This window comes from Balaenoptera acutorostrata, chromosome 19 (assembly GCF_949987535.1).
Source record: "Balaenoptera acutorostrata chromosome 19, mBalAcu1.1, whole genome shotgun sequence".
NCBI lineage: Eukaryota > Metazoa > Chordata > Mammalia > Artiodactyla > Balaenopteridae > Balaenoptera > Balaenoptera acutorostrata.
This window is the reverse complement of record NC_080082.1, coordinates 54,494,733-54,515,676: the sequence shown is the minus strand read 5'-3', so window position 1 is coordinate 54,515,676 and position 20,944 is coordinate 54,494,733. Positions and strand designations below refer to the sequence as shown.

The following is a 20,944-nucleotide window of genomic DNA, read 5'->3' as shown; positions in this document are numbered from 1 at the left end:
CTTCTCACTGCGGTGGCTTCTCTTGTTGCAGAGCATGGGCTCTAAGCATATGGGCTTCAGTAGTTGCAGCTCGCGGGCTCAGTAGTTGTGGGTCGTGGGCTGTAGAGTGCAGCCTCAGTAGTTGTGGTGCACAGGCTTAGTTTCTCTGAGGTATGTGGGATTTTCCTGGACCAGGGCTCGAAACCGTGTCCCCTGCATTGGCAGGCAGATTCTTAACCACTGTGCCACCTCGGAAGTCCCTACCATGCTGTTTTGATTACTGAAGCTTTGTAGTATAGTCTGAAGTCAGGAAGCATGATACCTCCAGCTCCATTTTTCATTCTCAAGACAGTTTTGGCTATATGGGGATTTTTGTGTCTCCATACAAATTTTAAAATTATTTGTTCTAGTTCTGTGAAAAATGCCATTGGTGTTTTGATAGGGATTGCACTGAATCTGTAGATTGCCTTGGGTAGTAAGGCCATTTTGACAATATTAATTCTTCCAATCCATGAACACAGTATATCTTTCCATCTGTTTGTGTAATCTTCAGTTTCTTTCATCAATATCTTATAGTTTTCAGAGTACAAGTATTTTACCTTTAGTTAGATTTATTCCTAGGTATTTTATTCCTTTTGATGCAATGGTAAATGAAATTGTTTCCTTAATTTCTCTTTCTGATAATTCATTGTTAGTGTATAGAAGTGCAACAGATTTCTGTATATTAATTTTGTATCCTGAAACCTTACCGAATTCATTGATGAGCTCTAGCAGTTTTTTGGTGGCATACATCTTTCTATTTATAATATCATATCATCAGCAAACAGTGACAGTTTTAATTCTTCCTTTCCAATCTGGATTCCTTTTATTTCTTTTTCTTCTCTGATTGCTGGGGCTAGGACTTCCAAAACTATATTGAATAAAGCTGGCAAGAGTGGGCATCCTTGTCTTGTTTCTGATCTTAGAGGGAATGCTTTCAGCTTTTCACCATTGAGTATGATGTTAGCTGTGGGTGTTGTCATCTACAGCCTTTATTATGTTGAGGAATTTTATCAAAAGCTTTTTCTGCACCTATTGAGATGATCCTATGGTTTTTATTCTTATTGATTGATTTGCAGATATTGAAAAATCCTTGCATCCCTGGGATAAATCCCACTTGATCATGGTGTATGATCCTTTTAGTGTATTGCTGGATTCTGTTTGCTACTATTTTGTTGAGGATTTTTGCATCTGTGTTCATCAGTGATATTGGCCTGTAATTTTCTTTTTTTGTGATGTCTCTTTCTGGTTTTGGTATCAGTGTGATGCTGGCCTCATGGAATGAGTTCAGAAGCATTCCTTCCTCTGCAATTTTTTGGAATAGTTTCAGAAGGATAGGCATTAATTCTTCTCTAAATGTTTGGTAGAATTCACCTGTGAAGCCATCTGGTCCTAGACTTTTGTTTGTTGGGAGTTTTTAAATTACTGATTCAGGGAATTCCTGGCAGTCCAGTGGTTAGGACTCCACACTTCACTGCTGAAGGCCCAGGTTCTATCCCTGTTCAGGGAACTAAGATCCTGCAAGCTGCACGGCATGGCCAAAAATAATAATAAATAAATAAATAAATGATTTCATTTCAGTACAGCAAGTCCCCTACATATGAACGAGTTCCATTCCAAGAGTGCATTCGTAAGTCCAATTTGTTCGTAAGTCCAGCAAAGTTAGCCCCGGTACCCAACTAACACAATCAGCTATATAGTACTGTGCAGTGATAGGTTTATAATACTTTTCACACAAATAATACATAAAAAACAAACACGAAAAATAAAGAAAACGTTTAATCTTACAGTACAGTACCTTGAAAAGTACAGTAGTACAGTACAACAGCTGGCATACAGGGGCTGGCATGGAGTTAACAGGCAAGAAGAGTTACTGACTGGAGGAGGGAGAGGAGGTGGGAGATGGTAGAGCTGAAGGATCATCAGCAATAGGAGATGGAGAGCAAGCTGCAATTTCACTCACACCTGACGTTGATGGCACAGGTTCTGGTTCCTTGCTGGATTCAGTTCTATCTACCTTCTTGAAAAAAACGATCCAGTGATGTCTGGGTAGTACTGTACCAGCTACATCACCACTGCTTTTACGCTTACTTCCAGACATCCTGGGCTTGAAATAAAGATACTGTGCTACTGTACTCCATATGGTACTGTACAGTAAAGTACACAAAAGCACAACCACTTGTAGAGGATTCATGCACGTGACAGTGTACACCAGACACATGAACTAACTTACGTGACTGGACATGCGAACTCACGTTCACATCTTTGAAAGTTCACAACTTGAAGGTTCGTATGGAGGGGACTTACTGTACTGGTAATTGGTCTTTTCACTTTTGATCATATATTTTGATGCACAAAAGTATTCAGTTTTGATGAATTCCAATTTATCTATTTTTTTCTTTGGTTACCTGTATCTAACCACCACTTGAAACTCCTCTAACCCACCCTCCACCCAGCAGCTAGAGGGAGCTTTCAAAACTATGTCCCCTTCTGCTCAAAACAGTGCCACATTTGCGATTTAGAACAGTACTTCTTGCATCAAATATGCAAAGGAAGCACCTGAGAATCTTACAAAATGTAGATTCTGATTCGGTAGGTCTAGTGTGGAACCTGACAATCAACACATCTACCAAGCTTCCTGGTGATTCTGTGGCAGTTTGTGTTTTCTGAAAATGACCATAGCAATATTTCCTGTTGTTACTGAACTGAACTTGATTTTGCTTGCCCATTGTACAGCAAAGTCAATCTTCTGGCACCGAGTTGTGGTAAAGGAAAGTATAGCATTTATTTGCAGGCACCAAGCAAGGACAATGGGCAGCTTGTCCTCAAAAGACCCAAACTCCCTGATGGTTTTCAGGAAGGGTATTTTTGGTTTTGTTTTTTGGCCATGCTGCGTGGCTTGTGGGATTTTATTTCCCTGACCAGGGATCAAACCCGAGCCCTCAGCAGTGAAAGTGTGGAGTTCCAACCACTGGACTGCTAGGGAATTCCCTCAAATGCTACTCTTAAACCAGGTTTGTCAGGGGAAAACAGAAACACAGTCCTCCACTACCACAGATTATGCAGTCAGTTTCCCACATTTGGGGAAATCACAGGGGTCAGCACATCCAGAGTGCAATGGATAAGCCTCACCCTGGGAAAACCACCTTCATGATCATGGTATCTCCCCTGCCAGGTAAGTATTAGGAAGGGTTTTTAAAGGCAACTTTTGAGGTTAGGGCTTCAGGATACATGACTTTCTTCTGTTTGGTTGGTGGTGAAGTAACAGGGTGATGTTTCAGGAATCTTAATCATCAACCTTCTGGTTCCAACCAGTCTGGGGTCTACATGCTTGTGGTCAGCATTTAGCCACCATCCTCCACCTGAGTCGGGGTCTTAATTTCTGCAGAACAACTCAAAGGTATGCATCAGACCGCTACATATATCGCCTGAGGAGGAACTAGCACTCTGCTTTATTGCTGAACCATTGTTTAAGCCATCATTACTTTTCTTGATTGACTGTTTTTCCTTTGTTTCTGCATTCTCTCACTTCCCTAATTCCTAGTAACTGTTTGAATCTGCTCTTTGGAACTCAGGGAAGGTCTAGGAGACTAAAGCCTCTTTCTGCAAACAAGAAACAGGAGACACAGAGGGGCTTTTGTACCTGGGAGGGCCCCATAGGGTCCTGCTTGGTTTCCCTGGCCCACATGCTTCCAGAACCTTGCACTCCCCATAAAGAGGTGGGAACCATTTCCCTTCCCCTGAACCTTTGCGATTGCCATAACAGGTGGAATATGGCGAGGGTGACTGCCTGGCATCTGAAGCTAAGTTTTACAAGGCAATATGGCTTCCGCCTGGCTCTCTCTTCATGACATTTGCCTTTGGAACCCACCCACCATGCTGTGTGAAAGCCAATCTCACCCATGTGGAGAGATGACCTGCAGAGGAACAGAGGCCCCAGCTAATAGCCTGCATCAACTACCAGACATGTGAGTGGATGTGCTTCCAGAGGATTCCACCTGAAGAGCAGTAGCTCACTGTGGAGCAGAGATGAGTTATCCCCGCAGGCTGCAGATTCATGTGCAAAATACATGCTGTCATTGCTTAAAATAACTGAGTTTTGGGGTTGTTTGTTATGCAGCAGTAGATAGCTGCAGCAATGCTCATCCTGCTGGTCCATGGACCGCACTTTGAGTAGCAAGAAGCTAGATCACTAGACCTTCTAGGACTTTTGCATGTGCAATTTTCCTACTTGTTATTCTTTTCCCATTCTCTTTCTTTGCTTGGCTCATATTTACTTATTCCTTAGGTCCTTTTCTAAGAACACTTTCCTGATGTTTCAGGCTGGGCCTCTTGCCTTATCTGAGTCCTCTCCCATCCTGCTCCATGCTCCCCTGTGAGGAAAAATGCACGCTTACATTTTTGCAATTCTTCTTCAAAACACTTTCTATTTGGGAGTGAGGATATTCCCAGAGAACTGAGATGTTGGCAGATGGGGGAGTCCGTGCTCCCCCATCCCGGCCCTGATCATCTTAGCTATCTCTATGTGTTAAGGGGGTCCCCCCACCTTGCTGGGCTGGGAGCTCCAGAGGGCAAACTTGGTGCTGACTTGATCATTGCTGGATGTAGCTCAGTAAGTTGGCACTGAGAAGGACAGTACTGGGGAGGGGGAGATGACCACCTTCACCCAAACTTCCCTGAGTGTTTGACTGAGGTGATTCCCCCATAGATGTCACCTCTGTGGCCCAGGACATGGCCCAGAGCCACTCCCACCCAGACATCAGGGCCCACCCACCATGCTGTTCTTGAATAGTAAGCATTCCCTCCCAAGTCGCCCCCTCCAGTCTCCCGTCTGTGCCTCCCTCCCTCCCAGTCTCTTTCCCCCCAAGAGGCAGAGTACCTTGGCATTTGTGAAACATGACTCAGACCCTGTGGCCATGGAGCCCCACCTCCCAGCCCTGGTGACCCCCACGGACTCGATGTAGCTGCCAAGAGACCCGGACTGCCCCCCAGCCTCTTTCTAGAGTGCCCAGTGTCAGAGAGGGGGCTTTGCTCATTTGCATGCTCTTGGGGTATCTTTCCCCTTCCCTGGGTACTGGGGTCTGACTTCCAGCATTCTCCCCAGCACCTCCCCCTACAGGGGAACTCCCAGGAGCTGCAGACCTGGCTAAGGTAGGCAAAGGAGGACCAGTTTGAGGATGGAGCCCAAACCCCCAAACCCCTCGAGTCTTGGGTGACTCCAGTGCACAAAAAGAAGAAGGATATTTTTAAATTTTATTTTATTTATTTTTGTCTACATTGGGTCTTCGTTGCAGTGCGCGGGCTTCTCACTGCAGTGGCTTCTCTTGTTGCGGAGCACGGGCTCTAGGCGCGCGGGCTTCAGTAGTTGTGGCTCGCGGGCTCTAGAGTAGAAGCAGGTTTTTTTGAAGACGGAAATCCCCATGGACAGGAATTCAGCACCTGCCAGCATCTCACTTCTCTGGGAATATCCTCACTCCCAAGCAGAAAATTGTTTTGAAGAATCGCAGAAATGCAAGCGTGTATTTTTCCTCACTGGGAGTAATGGTTTTATGAAGAATGTCCAACTGTCTTCCCAGAAGAGCTGTCTCTCCTCAGGCTGGAGCCCTCCACCTGCTGTCTTGGGCATCTTTTCTACAAATGTGGACCTGGGCAGGAGTTATATTTGCAGCCCTGCTTCTCGTCGGCTGCCATCTGCAGATATCTGCCTGTCTCCTGAAGGTGGCGCTGTAACACAATTGCAACGCATCTGGGAATATTGCTGAAACCTCGCCGCTCATCTGTTCACACCCACATTCCTTTTTCAAACGTCTGAAATAGTGCAGTGCAAGAGAAATACAGTGGGAGCTACTTATGTAATTTTAAGCTTTCTAGCAGTCATATTTTAAAATGTAAAAAGAAATAGATGAATAAGCACAGGAAAAGATGCTCAACATCATTAATTATTAGGGAAATGCAAATCAAAACCACAATGAGGTACCACCTCACAGACATTAGGATGGCTATCATGAAAAAAGGAAAAAGAAAAGAACGTGTTGGCAAGGAGGTGGAAAGTTGGAGCTCTTGTGCACTGTTGGTGGGAATGACAAATGGTACAGCCAACAGTATGACACTTCCTCAAATAATTACACAGAGACTTACCATACAATCCAGGAATTCCACTTCTGGGTACATACCCAAAAGAATTGAAAGCAGAGACTTGGACAGATATTTGTACACTCTTGTTCAGAGCAATGTATTTCACCACAGCCAAAAAAGGTAGAAACAACCCAAGTGCCCATTGACAAATAAAATGTGGTTGTGCATACCACATGTATGGAATATTATTCAGGCTCAAAAAGGAAGGAAATTCTGATACACACTGCAACATGGGTGAACCCTGAGGACATTATGCTAAGTGACATAAGCCGGTTATGAAAAGACAAATACTGTGTGATCCCACTTACATGAGGTCCCTAGAGTAGGCAAATTCATAGAGACACAAAGTAGAAGGGTGGTTGCCAGGGGCTGGGGGAGGGGGAATGGGGACTTGTTGTTTAAGGGGTACAGTTTCCGTTTTGCAAGATGAAAACACATTCATACAACAACGTGAATATATTTCACACTACTGAATTGTACACTTAATAATGGTTAAAATGGTAACTTTTATGTTTTATGTATTCTACCACAGTAAAAGAGTTTACAAATAAACAGGTGAAATTAGCTTTAGTCATATTTTTATTTATCCCAACATACCCAGAATATTATCATTTCAAAATGTAATTAATTTTTACGATTATTGACATGTTGTCTATTCTTTTTTTCACACCCAGCTTGGAGATTCAGCGTGTATTTTACACGTACAGCACACCTCAGTCAGACCTAGCCACTTTTCAAGCACTCAATAGCCATCTGCACGCATCTCCATCATATTTGCAAAGACCCACACCTCCCCTGCAACACACCTACAGCGCATCTGCAAATACACCTAGAGTTTCTCTGCAAACCTCCCACATCACCTGCAAACACGCCCGCAGCTCAGGGGCCCACCCCTCAATCTAATCTCCGACATTTTCAGAGAAAGCACTTGCTCAAGGAGCACGTGCCAATGCCAAATCGACGTTTGCAGGTTGATTTGACCGGCAAATCTCCCCATCTTCTTGGCATAAATTTGCATACCATTCATGTGTCCAAAAGCACAGCAGCAGGGCCTCAGATAGTCATTTCAAAGTCAGGGAGGCGGTGACCTGGGGCTGGACCACAGGCCCCCTCCTGCTTCCCTTCCAGCTCTCTGTCCTCCTCCTCCTCCAGGAAGGTGATCAGTTCCTCCTGAAGTGCCCCCATCTCCAACCCCAGGCTGCATAGCTGGCCCAGCAGCTGGACATCCACTAGGCGGAGGTTCACCTGCGGGTGGGAAGGGGGAGTCATGGGCATCCCACCCCAGAGGGCAAGGGGTTAGTGTGCCTCTGCCGTGAAACCTGGGTGGGAGCAGGTCTCAGCTCAAGTCCCAGAAAAGATTCTTTGCCTGACCAAACTTTACTCAGGATCCTGAACCATTTCCTAGGCCCATCAGCACTTCTTTGTAAAATCCAGTTTTAGCAAGAATCCCCCATCCTCCTTATTTGATCTGGGCTCCTCACCCTCCACCCTCCCCCAGGTGATGGTGGCTCACCCTGACCTGCCTTCAGCAAGAATCCTGCTAGATAGGTTGAGCCAGAATCCCCCCTATACCCCTGATGTTTCCTCTCAGGAATTTTCTACCCGCCGACCCCTCTCCTGCTCCTTGGCTGTAAATTCCCCGTTGCCCATGTTGTATTCAGAGCTGAGCCCAATCTCTCTCCTCTACTGCAAAATCCCCATCACAGCAGTCTTCATACCTAGAGCCTTGCCATCTTTAACAGGTGTCATAAGTTACTTTCTCTTTAACAGTCCTGGCCCACAGCACCGCAGGTGGGCTCCTCACTGTGTCCCTGGACTCTGCCATCCTGCTTCTGTCTCTGATCTCTGCCCTGTCTCCCTTTGTCTTGGTCTCTCCATTTCATTGTCCATCGCTGTCTCCATCTCTCTCGTCCTTTCTCTGTGTCTTGAGTCTTATTCTCTTTGTCTCTCTTATTAGGTCTCCCTCTCTTGTGATCTGTCTCCATCTCTCTGTCTCTACTTGGCTGTCTCTGTCTGTCTCTGTCCTTCCATATCCCTGTCTTTCTGTCTGTCTCTATTTCTCTGCCCCTGCCTTGGACTGTCTCCACCTCTCTGTCTTTCAGATTTAATGAGTCTGTCCTTGTTGAGGCTCTCAATCTCTGCTTTCCATCTCTCGTCTCTTTCTGGGTCTCTCTGTCTCTGCCTCTCTCTAGTCCTGTCTCTCATTCTTTGCGTCTTTCTGTGTCTCTGTCTGTGTCCATCGTTCTCTGGGTGTGTCTGCCTCTGCCTCTATTTCTCTATTCCTGTCTCTGACTTTCAATCTCTGGCCCTTTTTATTTACATTCATTCCTATTCATTTATCCACTCCCCCCACCACCCCATCTCTTACCCCTCCAAACCCCTCACTCACCAGCTCCTTCCAGATCCACAGCAGACTCTCCCTGGCACCTCCAGTGTCAGCCCCTGGGAACATGAGGGTCTGACCCACCCTCTTCACTGGGGGCACCACCCTCAGGGCCCGCGGGGGTGGGCCCAGCCCTGGGGGCACCAGTCCAGCCTGCCTCAGCTGCTTCCACAGCTCCATAGTCTCTGAGCAGTGGCGGCCAGGAGCAGGAAGTAGCAAGGTCCAGAGTGACCCAGTCCCCTGGGGAGCCGGGGGCTGGGAGGGGGAGGGAGTAAAGGGCAGTGGGGGTAGGAGAGGGCCAGCCCCACCCCCTCGGGCAACCCAAAGTCCATTCTCCACTGAGAATCTGCAGCTTCATGTGTTTTTGTTTTTGTTTTGTTTTAATCAAAGTCTAACCTCAACTCTGCTCGCAAGGATCCAACCTCAGCCCCTCTGGCAGAGGTCAAACTCCACTTCTCCCTGCCTCTTCTCAGGCCTGACCCTTCACCAGTGTGTGGATGCCCGGCCTCACCTCATCCCGCCCCCTCCTGGGTCCCACCCACTCCTCCTCCCCAGCCTCCCCTGCAGCCCTCTTCTCCACTTGATCTCTGGCTTCCCCTGGCTTGGTCCTTGCCTGTCTTCTCCACTCGGGCCCCCCCAAGGGCTTCCCAGACAATGTGCCTGAGGAGCCAGGAGTGGCTTCCGAGAAAACGATCCCTTGGCCAGGGTGCCTCGGTGTCCAGGCTGTTGGCCCACAGCTGAGCAGCCAGTTCTGCCGACCCTAGACTTGCCCAGAGACATTATCACTAGCAGCTTGGGCCCCGTCATGCAGAAGGTGGGGAGGCACTGCAGGCCTCCCTCAGCTAGAACCCCTCTTGCAGGGGTGTTAAAATTTCACCTATACGTCAATGGCTCCCAAGTCTCTGACTCCAGTCCTGACCTCTAGACCACTACTCAGCATCTCCAGCTGGATGTCTCAGGCATCTCAAGGTGAATGTGGTCACAACAGAACTCTCAGCTGGGATCTACTCCACTGTATTAGTTTCCTATTGCTGTTGTAACAAGTGACCACAAACTTAGTGGCTTAAAACAACACAGACTTATTATCTTACGGTTCTAGAGGTCAGAAGTCTAAAGTGGGTCCACAGGTCTGGGTTCCTTCTGGAGGCTGTAGGGGAGAATCCATTTCCTAGCCTTTCCCAGTTTCCAGAAGCCACCTGCATTCATTGGCCCATACGCCCTTCCCTGCATCATTCCAACCTCTTACACCTGTCATCACGTCCTCTACTTACTGACTTTCCTGCCTCCATCTAAATAGGACTCTGGGACTTCCCTGGAAGTCCAGTGGCTAAGACGCTGCACTCCCAGCGCAGGGGGCCCGGGGTTCGATCCCAGGTCAGGGAACTAAAATCCCACATGAGGCAACTAAGAGTTTGCATGCCACAACTAAAATTCCTGAATGCTGCAACTAAGACCTGGCACAGACAAATAAATAAATAAATATTTTAAAATAAATAAATAAATATATAAATAAATAAGACTCTTGTGAGACTTCCCTGGCAGTCCACTGGTTAAGACTCCGCACTTCCACCTCAGGGGGCACAGGTTCGATCCCTGGTCGGGGAACTAAGATTCCCACATGCTGCGCAGCATGGCCAAAAAATAAAAATAAAAAATAAAAAGTAAAATAGAACTCTTGGGACTTCCCTGGTGGCGCAGTGGTTAAGAATCCGCCTGCCAATGCAGGGGACATTGGTTCGAGCCTTGGTCTGGGAAGATCCCACATGCCGCGGAGCAACAAAGCCCGTGAGCCACAACTACTGAAGCCCGCGCGCCTAGAGCCCGTGCTTCGCAACAAAGAGAAACAACCGCAATGAGAAGCTCGTCGTGCACCGCAACGAAGAGTAGCCCCTGCTCGCTGCAACTAGAGAAAGCCCGCGTGCAGCAACGAAGACCCAACGCAGCCAAAAATAAATAAATAAATAAAAATACATTTATAAAGAAAAAAAATAGAACTCTTGTGATTACATTGGGCCCGTCGGGATTATCCAGGATAATCTCCCCATCTCAAGATTCTTAATCACATCTTCCCTTTACCATACAACGTAACATATTCACGGGTTCCAGGAATCAGGATGTGGACATTTGGGGGGCGGGGGAACTATTCAGCCTACCACACCTACCCTTCCATACCTGCTACTTTCCCAGTTTCCCCCTCTCCAAAAATGGCATCGCTATCCTTTTAGTTTCTCGAGCTATTGGCTCTGTCTTCAAAACAGACTCATAATCTGAGCACTTAGCACTTCCATTGCCCGGTCCCTGCTGCTGCCCCCATTCATCTCTTGTCTGGACGATTGCAGTAGCCTCTTTGCTGGCTCCGTGCTTCCCCCCTTGCTCTCTAAGGTCTGTTCTCCACCCGGCAGAAATGATCTTTAGAAAATGTAAATCAGATCGTGGCATGTCCCGGCGAATGGAATAAAGCACAGTTTCTTGCTCACCTCTCTGACCCAGTCTCCCACCTCTCTCCCTGCAAGCTGGTCCCGCCTCTGGGCCTTTGCACTGGCTGTACCTCTCTGCCTGAAACACTTTCCCCCCAGATCTTTGAATGGCTGTTTCCTTGTTATCCTTCATCTCCACTTAAATGTCACCACTTCACAGAGGTCTTTGCTGATGGCCCTGTGCCCCCGTCACTCCCTATTATATTGCCTGTTTTTATTTGCCTCTTATCAAACACTGTCTGAAATTATCTTGCTTATTCATGTGTTTCTTATCCATCCTCTCCTTGCCTGGAATGTCGACTCCCTGAGAAAGAGTCTTGGTCCCATGGCAACCTCACTACCCGGAACAGTGCCTGCCACGTGGTAGGGACTCAGTAAGTATTTGTAGAAGGAATGAATGAGTAATTCTACCCGCAAGACTTCATATTGAATTTTCACATTAAGATGTAGCCTGGAACTCCAAACTGAAATTGCCAACACATCACAATACTAGTCTTGAGATCTCACCTCTGTCGTTTACCCTGAGGTCTATCCTCACCATCTACTCGACGCTTCCCTTCCCTGACCCTGCTTTAAAGAAGAGGCGGACAGTTTCTCTACGCATCATTCCCTGTTCTAAGGAGGTAGCAAGTTAGAGGCAGAAGAAAAGGGAACCTCAGGCGGACTATGAGTGCAGTTGGAGGGAAGGACGGTATTCCAACAGGCAGGAAGAACTGCCCACGCTCTCCTAGGGAAAGGCTGCCGAGTCCCTTTTTTTTTTTTTTTTTTTAAAGAAATTCACGTTCTTTATTTATTTATTTATTTATTTATGACTGTGTTGAGTCTTCGTTTCTGGGCGAGGGCTTTCTCTAGTTGCGGCAAGTGGGGACCACTCTTCATTGCGGTGCGCGGGCCTCTCACCATCGCGGCCTCTCTTGTTGCGGAGCACGGGCTCCAGACGCGCAGGCTCAGTAATTGTGGCTCACGGGCCCAGTTGCTCCGTGGCATGTGGGATCTTCCCAGACCAGGGCTCGAACCCGTGTCCCCTGCATTAGCAGGCAGACTCTCAACCACTGCGCCACCAGGGAAGCCCCCGAGTCCCATTTTAAGGCCCATGGCAGAAGAAGCTCCAAGCGATCCCTAAACCCGGTTAGAGTAATAAGTGTGTGCTCCTTTAAGAGGAGGGCTGGAAAATGGAGGGGGCGGGGCCATAAGAAAAGACGCCCAACCCTGAACCGGGTGGGTTAGATAAGAAAAGACCAGCCCCTTCCGGTTACGTAATCCTAGCGAGATGGCGGCCCCCAGGGCGGTAAGTGAACGAAGCTTCTGGAGGCCCCCCCCAGTTAGTGTCCGCTCTGCTTTCAGGGCCTCTTTCGGCGCCCAGGGAACAAGTAGCGAGGGGGAGCAGGGGGCCTCTCCCGCTAGGCCTCGAGCTGGGCGCGGAGACGTGTGGCCGTCGGGGGCCGGGAAGGATCGGTGAGGCTCACAGGCCGCGGAGGAGAGAACCCAGTGGCAACCAATGGGGAAGCAGCGCGTGCGGTCCGAGAAAGCGCGCCCAGCCAATCAGAGGGAGGTATCCGACTGCGAGCGCCTGGAGCGGAGGGGCTGGCGAGAGTGGGACCTGCAAGGGATGAGGGTTTGGGAGGGGTTGGCAAAGAAACTGGGATTTGAGGTGCAAGGGTAGAGAACCGAAGGTGAGGGAAACTCATGGGAGAGTTAGAAATTTTGATGGAAAATCAAAGGGATGATGGGGGGTGGGGGCAGGATCCAAGAGGTGAATTTGGGAATTCCAAGGGAAGGACCTAGGGTAAATTAAGGGGAGGATTTGCCATATTGTGGAGAGAATTTAGAAGGAATTGGGCAAAATCAAGGAATGGACCTAGGAAAACTTAAAGAGGTTGGGAACTTAAGAGGAATTTTAAGGGAAAATAAGGATTTGGGCAAAATTATCGGGAGAATTTGGTTAAAGCAAAGAGAGAAACTGAGGCAGACTAAGAGAAAACTTTGGAGGGGAAATTGAAGGAAGAGTTTGGGAGCTTTAAGAGATAAGTTAAGGGTGGTTTGGAGAGAAATTAAGGTTATATTTGGGGGAAAGGAATGCGTTATTCAGGAAGTCTCTGGTGGGATTTGGATAAAATTAAGGGGAGAATTTGTGGGACATTAAGAGTTCAGATAATAGAGGTTTTGAGAGAAAGTGAGGGCTTAGGGGGAAATTAGGGGGAGAATTTAGGAAAACCAAGACCGTTTGGCCAAATCAAAGAGAATTTAAGGTTGATTAAGGGGAAGAACTTGGGGGAAACATGAGGAAATTTTACGGATCCGAAAGAATTGGAAGTTCTGAGAGGAGAGTTAAGTGAGCAGGGGAGCACTGAGGAGGGGAGATGTGGGAGCAGAAGCAGGGGGCTGTGTGTCTCGCAGGAGGCGCCAGGCTCAGCCTCTCCTCCCCTCTCCTTCTCCCCAGTCCCTTCGCCTGGTGGCTCCAGTATGGAACGGGGGTACTAGCGGCATCCGTGGCCTGAGCAGGGCAGTGGACCCGGAGGGCAGTCAGAGGAAGGGGAGGGCGCTGCTCCAGTTCCTGGCTGACCGCTTCTATGATGTGGAGGCTGTGAGGGGGTACCTGCTCCAGAAGCAGGTGTTGAAGGTGCTCCAGAAAAATCGGTGAGAACCCCTGGCCTGCACGACCCTGCTGTTCAGGCCTCCCCAGTCACTGCCCACCCTGCCCTTGCCACTCCAGGCAGCCCTGGGGCTTCCAGTGCCAGCCTTGCCCACTTGCATCTTCGTCTCCAGCCCACACACTTCCCAAGCCCTCCGGCTCATAGACGCAACCCAATGCCCACCACCTCTTCTTGGAGGTCTAGCTGGCACTTCAGACCTAACATGGCTAACCCTTGGTTTCCCCCTTAAAAAGTCTTCTCACCCCCAAGCCTTCTCCATCCCAGTCAACGGCACCATTGCTTACCCGGTTGTTCAGACCACATTCGAAGGAATCGCTGATTCCTCTCTTTGCATCCCTTCCCTCATACCACATCCAGTCCATCAGTAAAATACCAGAATATCCCAAATTTGACCGATGGTCACCTCCTTGCTGTTTATAGCCTGGTCTGAGCCCTTTCATTTTATGGTTGGATTACTGCAGTCGTCTCCTAACGGGTCACCTTTTGCCCCCTATTATCGTCTACACAGCAGCCAGAGGAAACAGATAACATTACTACTTTGTACCCTCAAATGGGGCCTTCCCTGGCAATCCAGTGGTTAAGACTTTGCCTTCCAATACAGGGGGTGCAGGTTCAATCCCTGGTCGTGGATCTAAGATCCCTCGTGCCTCGTGGCCAAAAGTCCAAAACATGAAACAGAAGCATTATTATAACCAATACAATAAAGACTTTTAAAATGGTCCACATCAAAAAAAAAAATCTTAAAAAAAAAAACAACCCTCAAATGGTTTCCAACTGCAACTAGAATAAAAGCCAAACTCTAAGGCCGAAAACCCGGCCCCTACTGAGCTCTGAGACCCCTACCAGGGACACCCCTCACCCCCGCCAGCATGGTGTCCTTATGGCTATTTGTTCAACCATCGTAATTGAAGCCCCTGAGCCTTTGCACTAGCTGTTCCCTTAGCCTGGCAGATTCTTACCTTGACCTCTGCATTCCTTCCCACACTCAAATCTCTGCTCAAGTGTCACCTCTTCCGAGAAGCATTTCTTAACACCTAAATTAAATTAGCCTCCTCTATCCCTACCCCTGACTCAAGCCACTCCTGGTCTGTCCCTTGGCGTTAATTTCATCACTGAATTGATACTCTGCAATTTGTATTTACTTCCGGGTTAGCTGTTTCCCCAGTGAAATAACTTCACAAGGGCAGGGACGATTATCTGCCTTTGGATTACCACTGTCGCCCGGCGCCCAGCACTTCGTAGGCCCTCAGGGAATATTTGCAGTCTTTGTCTGCCCACCTGCCTGCCAGTCTGTCCTGTGCTGTGGACTCTGACCCTCTCAGCAGCTCTGGGGCCTGGCGAGGGGTGTGGGGTTCCCAAGGCTCACCCTCGGCTACTGTTCTCCCGGCAGGTCCTTCACCTACATCAAGGAGCGATATGGCCCCTACGTCGCAGGTGCCTCTTTCATCCTGAAGCAGGGAGGCGCAGTCAAGTATGATGGCAAAGGTGTCAGAATGGGGTTGGGGGAGGCGGGAGAGCGGCTCTCTAAGCCCCGGGCTCTTCAGTCAGTCAGACAGGCTTCCGTGCGCGCCCTGGTCTCTGCCCCCTCCTGGCTGTGTGGCTGGGGACTTGTTCCTGAGCTTCAGTTTTGTCATCTGTAAAATGGGATGGTAGTTGTGTCTAACCTACAAGGTGTGCTGTAAAGATTCAAAGATATTTTGCAATCTGGACACTTGTCACAGGTCACAGGCTGGCTTAGCACGTGTGCTCAGTCGGCATTAGTGCGTCTCTTCCTTCCTCCTTTCCCCTCCTTTTTCTTGCCTTCCTCCTCCTCCCTTTGTTTTTCCCCTTTACTTTCCTTCTTTTTTGAAAACAATTCATGTAGGCTTCATCTGTCCCTCATCTTGGTTCCAAGTAAAATTTTCACTTGGTTTGAGTACTTCCTCCAGCACCTTCCTTAGAAATGATGTACCTGTCTGAAAACACCTCAACTTTTGCCCACCTACAAGGATTCTTGTCTTATAGCTCTTTTCTCTGTTATCAGTAACCTCTTCGACCCTCAACTTCTAGGTATGTAAAATTGGCCAGACGTTCCATCTTTGACGGGGTTGTCAGGGGATCCAGTGAGACCAGACACGTAAAGCCCTTAGTGCAGGGCCTGGTGTGTAGTGCGTGTGCCATGTTCTTTTATTAGGGGGCTGGGAGTGTTCTCAAGAGGTTGGTGGCCTGGGGGACCCTGCTGACACTCCCCCTCTCCCCTTCCAGGTTTCAGGACAAGGAGTGGATGCGGCCAAATGGGCGTGGCCTCTCTGGTGAGCTCTGGAAGCTCCGGGAGGTGCCTGTAGAGGCTGTTGACGCCAGCGGCTGTGCCATCAACTACCAAGGCCTGGACCACCTCTGTGAGTAGGGTGTGGCGGGGAGGGGCGGGGAGGGGGGGAGGTGGGCACGGCTGTGCGCCTTCCCTTTCGCGGAGGCTCCAGCAGGGCCCTCGGTGCCGGCTGCCCTCTCCCCCCGCAGTGGCCCTGAGGGAGCTCCAGTCCCTGTCGCTGCGGTGCTGTCCCCACGTGGATGACTGGTGTCTCGGCCGCCTCCACCAGCTAGCCGACTCGCTACGAGAGCTCTCGCTGGCCGGCTGCCCCCGAATCTCTGAACGGGGCCTCGCCTGCCTCCACCACCTCCAGTGAGACCTCAGCCTAGGCTGGGCCCCCAGCCAGGGAGGGGCGCTCTTGGGCACTTCCCACATCCCTGCCTTCACGGTGGACCCAGAGCGTTTGCGGTGGGTCAGCACAGATGAGTGGCGCAGGGAGCCTCTAGGAGGATGGGAGGACTCCTAGCCTGCCTTCCTTTTTTGTTTTAATGAGACCCCAAGAAATTTACACTGTTGCAGAACAGTAGGAGCCAGATCTCACGTAGTTGAACAAAGATTTTTATTAGAAAGCTAGGGGTTAAAGTGGGGCTGGGTACACCCCCCATACACTCGCTCCCACAGACGCCATCCTCACGCGTGTCCTCGCACCACCCCCACCCCCCCCGCCCCAATCTTGCCTCCTCAGGAACCTCCGCAGACTGGATATCTCTGACCTTCCTGCCGTGTCCAACCCAGGCCTCACTCAGATCTTGGTGGAGGAGATGCTGCCCGACTGTGAGGTTCTGGGGGCTGACTGGGCCCAGGGCCTCAAGCTGGGGCCAGAGGAGCAGCCCCGGGACACGGCCAGCAGCCCCATCCCTGCCTAGCCTTTGGCCCCGTCCGTGTTGAGCTGGGCCTCATCCAGGCTGTGCTGAGAGGTTAACAGCTCATTTTTCTTCTAGCTTCCAGCTGGGTTCACTCAACTCGGGGGGTCGGGCTAGGATCAGAGGCACTGGCAGGTCAGAGGCAAGGAGAGTGAGGTGGTTTGTCCCCTCCCGCAGCGGTGCTCTGGCTGGCTGCACCCTGGGTTGAAGCTCAGCTCCTGTCAGCCTGTCAGGCAGCCCTTTGCACACACTTCTCTCCTTCCCAGTTCCGGGAACCCCTTCTCCTGCCTCTTCAGGCCTGGGGGAGGTAAGGGCTTCTGGCTGCAAGTAGCCCCAGGGAGCTGCACTCTCCCTTGCGGTGCCCCCACAGCGTGCCCACCTCTATGTCAAGAAACTTCTCTTGACTTTTGTCAGAGGACTCTTGTCGGATTATCTCACTTGAGTGTGTTGTTTCCCGCCAGGACCTGACTGATACAGAAGGTGCGACGGCCATTTTATAGGGATGGTTCTTCCCTGTGTGGGACGACTCAAGCTCACTGCAGGCTGCAACATCCCTGGCTCACACCCACTAAATGCTGGGAGCACCCCAAGCCCCACAGCGTTCTCGCTTACTGAGTTACTGACTCAGCTCCAAATTCAGCTTTCTTGTTTGCTCTGTGAAAACTGATCTGGGCCTTTGAAATTTTTTTCCTTTGCTAAGTGGCCTGATAAGGTTTGCCAGCAAAGGGCGCTCGAGAGACGTTCCTTGAGAGCGGCAAGGCCTTTGCTTCCAGGCGGTGCTCAGGTGTGCCAGCTCAGCGGCCCTGCAGCGCACCTGCTTCCTGAAGCGTCAGGTGGTCGGCAGCTTCCCCGGCACCCCCCACCCCTGACCTGGCAGGCCTACAGAGAGCCTCCACTGAGGCACCTCCCTGTGAATGCCTCTCCACCACACCCCTGAAGGTGGATTCCCAGTAAATTCCAAGGCACCTTACCAATGAATCCCCTTATTTCACTTTGCTGTTAAAGTCATTAATTCTCTATATTAAACTTTCCCTGTTCAAATTACAGTATGGTTTTTCTTCTCTCCAGACTGGATCCAAACTGATAGAGCACCGGCATTTGGAGTGTTCCCAGAGATAAACACACAAAGGTGGGATTTGGGGGTTGATTTGATCCTGCCTTTGGCTTGAGTGCATTGCTGAGCTCCTCGGCAGTGGGAAAGGAGACATTAGAAATCCATGGGCTAAATGTCCATCGACAGATGAATGGATAAAGAAGATGTACATATATACAATGGAATATTAGCCATTAAAAAGAATGAAATAATGCCATTTGCAGCAACATGGATGGACCTGGAGATTACCATACTAAGTGAATTAAATCAGACAGAGAAAAACATCATACGATATCACTTATATACAGAATCTAAAAAAAAAATGATACAAATGAACTTACAAAACAGAAATAGACTCACAGACTTAGAAAACCAAGCTTAAGGTTACCAGGGGGAAGGGTGGAGGGGAGGGATGGATTGAGAGTTTGGGATTGACATGTACACACTGCTATATTTAAAATATCAAGATAGGGAATTCCCTGGTGGTCCAGTGGTTAGGACTCCGCGCTTCCACTGCTGAGGGCGCAGGTTCAATCCCTGGTTGAGGAACTAAGACCCCACAAGCTGCGTAGTGCAGCCAAAAACATTTTAAAAATAAAAAATAAAATAGATAACCAACAAGGACCTCATGTATAACACAGGGAACTCTGCTCCATGTTCTGTAATAACCTAAATGGGAAAAGAATTTGAAAAAGAATAGATACATGTATATGAATCACTTTGCTATACACCTGAAACTAACACAACATTGTTAATCAACTATACTCCAATATAAAATAAAAATTAAAAAAAAAAACCCAAAAATCCAACACATGCAACCGCAGCACGAAAAGGCTATTGCCTGGGGTCGTGATGAGGTGCCAACTGAAGCCTTGTGCCCTGGGAGGCCCTATGGCTGCTGCACTTGATGCTGTGGCAGTAATGACAGTTCTGAAGATAGGGCTAGGCAGACTGCCAGGAGTGCCCAGCTCAAGTCACCCCTTCAGAATTGGAACGCTCCCATGACAGTCCCCCACCGCCCCCCGAAGTTCTTACTTGTAGATACTGCTGAAAATAACATTTAGGTTTTCGAGTTGCTGAGTTATGACAGTTGAATTCCCAGTCTTGACAAGTTTCTCATACGAAAATGAGGGCACTGACTGGTAAACAGTGGGATCCAGAAATCTGGAATCGGGTCATCTGGTTGGACCCAAAGGAAACAGATGATCTCGAACTCCCAAGTCACTGGGGGCCTCCCTTACCAGTGTGAGGAGACCACCAGCGATCCTGCTCTCGAAAACCCTGTGAGGGGCTCCCCTGGGGCAGAGGCCTTGAAAGGCAGACCTGCTTTTCTCAAGACTTATCACAAGCATTCCCTGCTGCCACTCGACCCACAAATGCCAAGGGTCAAGTCTCAGCACGCTCCAGAGGACAGGTGCTCACTATGACCCAGAAGGGAACAGCTCTTACACTGAAGGGCAAGACTTGCAAACAGATGTAGAGTCAACCCTGGGGAACCCGCACAGGAGTGGGTTCTCAGGGTGTTAGGCCAGTGAGAGTGGATCTCACACTGCATGGGGCCAAGTTCACCGATAGGAGGGCACTTACTAGAGATTCTGGGTATAACAAGTTAGCTAGTGCAGCTGGGGAGGTCCTGACAGCTTTCTTAGTTGGCTGACTGGCATCTGGACTCAACAGTGACCTACGGTTGCTAAGGCGAGAAGCCAGAACCGCCCTGGCATAATCTGGAGAGGGAGATTCAAAGGCTGGGGGAGACAGGAAGATGGGGTCCACCGCTTTCAACCTGCACACCCACCCAACCACGTTCCACAAGAGGGCACGTCTTTAGTCATTCTCGACATTCGACTTTACCTCTTCCGCCTGCTGAGCAGTTTCTCTCTCCTGACTGGAGCATTTGCAGACTGATGCACACTGCAGCCGAAACTCGGCCTCCGGTGGAGGAACCTCCGCGCCCTGGGAGAAGCTAGATGAGCCAAGAGTCAGGAGGCCTGGACCGCCCCACCCCAGCCTGGGGGGAAGAGGGCTTGAAGACCCCTTCCAAGGTTGCTCAGGGCCCTGCCCCAGCCCACTCCGGCTTTTATTCCATCAGTATTCGCCACGTTCTCCGTACCCTCTTCCTCCATCTGGTCCCATGGGCTCCATTATTCAATCCTGGGGAGAGGGAATCAGCTAGACAGATAATCAACTGCTGCTGCCCTGTCCAAAAGACAGGGTTCCTGAGATGATGTGGACAGTTCCCAACCCAGGTGGGGTGAAGGGGGGTCGGGCCGGGCTCACTGGGGGGCCCTGCGTCCCAGCCCAGGCTCCAGGAGGTCTGGGATGAGGCAGCCCCACCTGCCTGCCACCCCAGACAGCCGATGCAGCCCAAACAGCAGACGCCTCCGGAGGGCTGCAACGGAAACACAGGCAGACACCCTCTCTGGTCCCGGGGGCGGGGGGGGGGGGCAGATGGGAGTGTCCCTGGAGTCACCATGCCGCTGTAGGCAGAGCCAGGGCCTCAGGGCGTGGCAGGCCCAGGGCCGGAGTGTGGGACCAGGGAGGGATGGAGGAGGCACGGGGGTCAGCTCAGCTCCAGGGCTCCTGGTGCCCCCACCCTTCACTGCCCTCTGGCTTGGCTCCCCCTCGCCCCACCCCTTCCATCCGCTCCTCTCCGGCTGCTCCCCGGCTGCTCTCTGGGTCTGGCTGCCTCTGCCTGGCTCTGGCTCGGCTGGCAGACTCCCTGCTCTCTGCTCCCACCCCGTCGTCCCTCCACCTGCCCCTGCACATCTCTCCACCCTCCCCCACAAGGGCTTCCCTCATCTCTCGCCAGCTGTCTCCACCTTCCCGTCCTCTCTCTTCTTGCAGCTCTCTCCTCTCGGCCTTCCTGAATCTCTGCCGCCTGTCTCTCCTCCCTGCCTGCCCCTGGGGTCTCCCTGGCTATCTCTTCATTCTCTGTAATGTCTGTCTTGGCCTGTATCCCCTCCTCCCGACCAGC

At 50.1% G+C, this 20,944-nt stretch overlaps 2 protein-coding genes and 1 non-coding gene across 7 annotated transcripts; 1 reads left to right on the top strand and 2 right to left on the bottom strand.

The window, feature by feature from the left end:
• Positions 1-3,038: 3,038 nt before the first annotated feature.
• Positions 3,039-3,201, bottom strand: LOC114236111 (U1 spliceosomal RNA). The gene has a single exon (XR_003622136.1). It is a non-coding gene; the product is annotated as a U1 spliceosomal RNA (small nuclear RNA).
• Positions 3,202-5,257: 2,056 nt separating this feature from the next.
• Positions 5,258-8,763, bottom strand: ERICH4 (glutamate rich 4). Of its 2 annotated transcripts, none has more exons than XM_007168024.2 (3): positions 8,543-8,761; positions 7,174-7,398; positions 5,258-5,742 (listed from the first exon to the last, which is right to left on the bottom strand). In XM_007168024.2, exons 1-2 carry the CDS (start codon positions 8,714-8,716, stop codon positions 7,207-7,209), a joined length of 366 nt encoding a protein of 121 aa, XP_007168086.1. In that variant the 5' UTR covers positions 8,717-8,761; the 3' UTR covers positions 5,258-5,742; positions 7,174-7,206. The 2 variants fall into 2 exon arrangements, with proteins under 2 accessions (XP_007168086.1, XP_007168087.1); XM_007168025.2 differs by lacking the exon at positions 5,258-5,742 and adding an exon at positions 5,760-5,826 and having other exon boundaries at positions 8,543-8,763.
• Positions 8,764-12,258: 3,495 nt separating this feature from the next.
• On the top strand, positions 12,259-17,921 carry DMAC2 (distal membrane arm assembly component 2). 4 transcript variants are annotated; one of them, XM_007168023.2, is made up of 7 exons: positions 12,259-12,301; positions 13,454-13,650; positions 15,058-15,138; positions 15,912-16,045; positions 16,164-16,326; positions 16,700-16,931; positions 17,339-17,921. In XM_007168023.2, the coding sequence occupies exons 1-6, from the start codon at positions 12,284-12,286 to the stop codon at positions 16,878-16,880; spliced, it is 774 nt and encodes a 257-aa protein (XP_007168085.2). In that variant the 5' UTR covers positions 12,259-12,283; the 3' UTR covers positions 16,881-16,931; positions 17,339-17,921. The 4 variants fall into 4 exon arrangements, with proteins under 4 accessions (XP_007168085.2, XP_007168083.2, XP_057390765.1 ...); XM_007168021.2 differs by lacking the exon at positions 12,259-12,301 and adding an exon at positions 12,310-12,565; XM_057534782.1 differs by lacking the exon at positions 12,259-12,301 and adding an exon at positions 12,310-12,565 and having other exon boundaries at positions 16,750-17,921.
• Positions 17,922-20,944: the final 3,023 nt, after the last annotated feature.

Bases quoted from the DNA above. Each gene is read 5' to 3' on its own strand.
- ERICH4 (XM_007168025.2), bottom strand. From the start codon at position 8,716: ATGGAGCTGTGGAAGCAGCTGAGGCAGGCTGGACTGGTGCCCCCAGGG. The intron at 7,399-8,542 runs GTGAGTGAGGGG...TCCCACCCGCAG, and splicing joins TGTGGATCTGGAAGGAGCTG to GTGAACCTCCGCCTAGTGGA.
- DMAC2 (XM_007168021.2), top strand. From the start codon at position 12,512: ATGGGGAAGCAGCGCGTGCGGTCCGAGAAAGCGCGCCCAGCCAATCAG. The intron at 12,566-13,453 runs GTATCCGACTGC...CCTTCTCCCCAG, and splicing joins GCCCAGCCAATCAGAGGGAG to TCCCTTCGCCTGGTGGCTCC. The intron at 16,046-16,163 runs GTGAGTAGGGTG...CTCCCCCCGCAG, and splicing joins CCAAGGCCTGGACCACCTCT to TGGCCCTGAGGGAGCTCCAG.